Here is a 1,031-nt window from a genome sequence, read left to right as displayed (position 1 = left end):
CACGCACGCACGCACGCACGCACGACACACACACACACACACACACACACACACACACACACACACACACACACACACACACACACTCCACCGTACACGTACCGGGTGTATACTTACAATAGCGCTTCATCATCTGATGCTTGTACTTGCGGCACTTTTCATCTCCATTCTCCTTATTGCATCTTGCTGGCAGCGTGCTGTTGCCAGCGGGAAAACTCATCTCTCTATCACCTCTCGCAACATCTCTATCTGTGCTTCGTACTATCGCTGTATACGCACACGAGGCCATTTCACCGTAAACCGTCTCGTCTGTATGTTCCTCTCTACTATGCTCTCTCTCTCTCTATCTCTACTTTCCCTATACTCTCTATTCTCTTTTTTTGCGTCTCGAGAAAGCCTGAACGTCGAGCTAGCGCACGAGTCTGCACTACTGGCTACGCAAAACGCAGCCGAACGAGTGTGTGAGTATGAACAACGTTGTCCTTCTCCACGCACGCCCGGAGCTCGTTTACAGCGAAACCGGTCGCCTGTGCCGCGCAACTCTCGCTTTCTCTCACACTACTAACATTCATTTACCTTTACTTCCTGCCCCGCTCGCTCGCTATACTAAACCAACGCCAACGAAGCGCAACCGCTGCTTCTACTGACTCGATTGCTCTCCGCGGAAGCATAGGCGTCTACCTACGTACGTACGAGACAGACCTGCGCAGGTGTGTGCTCATGTGTTTGTATGTGCGAGGGTGTGTGCGCGCGTGTGCGTGTGTGCGTGTGTGTATCTGTATGTGCATGTGCGTGGTATGAGCGCGATGCCGGCGCATGATGGTTACATACGTGCCAGTAATCAAGCGCATCAACGTCACCGGTGCCTATTTAAAGCATTATTCGAGAAGATGGACATTTACGTAATATATAAATGCAATATATTTGTACATTTTTGCTTACGTACATATCCATCTTCTCGAATAATGCTTTAAATAGGCCCCGATGACGTTGATGCGCGTGATTCATAAATACATATGTATAATAAATAC

General features: G+C 49.0%; 1 protein-coding gene across 1 annotated transcript in view; it reads right to left on the bottom strand.

Moving 5' to 3' along the window:
* LOC106805880 overlaps positions 1–590 on the bottom strand; it is a gene marked incomplete in the record, with an annotated part of 8,571 nt that extends 7,981 nt beyond the window's left edge. The window contains 1 exon segment of the mRNA XM_014807650.1: positions 118–590. Within this exon segment, the coding sequence (XP_014663136.1) occupies positions 118–289 (172 nt within the window).
* Between the last annotated feature and the right edge of the window lie 441 nt (positions 591–1,031).

Source organism: Priapulus caudatus, unplaced genomic scaffold, assembly GCF_000485595.1.
Source record: "Priapulus caudatus unplaced genomic scaffold, Priapulus_caudatus-5.0.1 Scaffold131, whole genome shotgun sequence".
Classification (NCBI taxonomy): Eukaryota; Metazoa; Priapulida; class Priapulimorpha; order Priapulimorphida; family Priapulidae; genus Priapulus; species Priapulus caudatus.
Note: the sequence above shows the minus strand (reverse complement) of the source record. Positions and strands in the feature narration are given on the sequence as shown.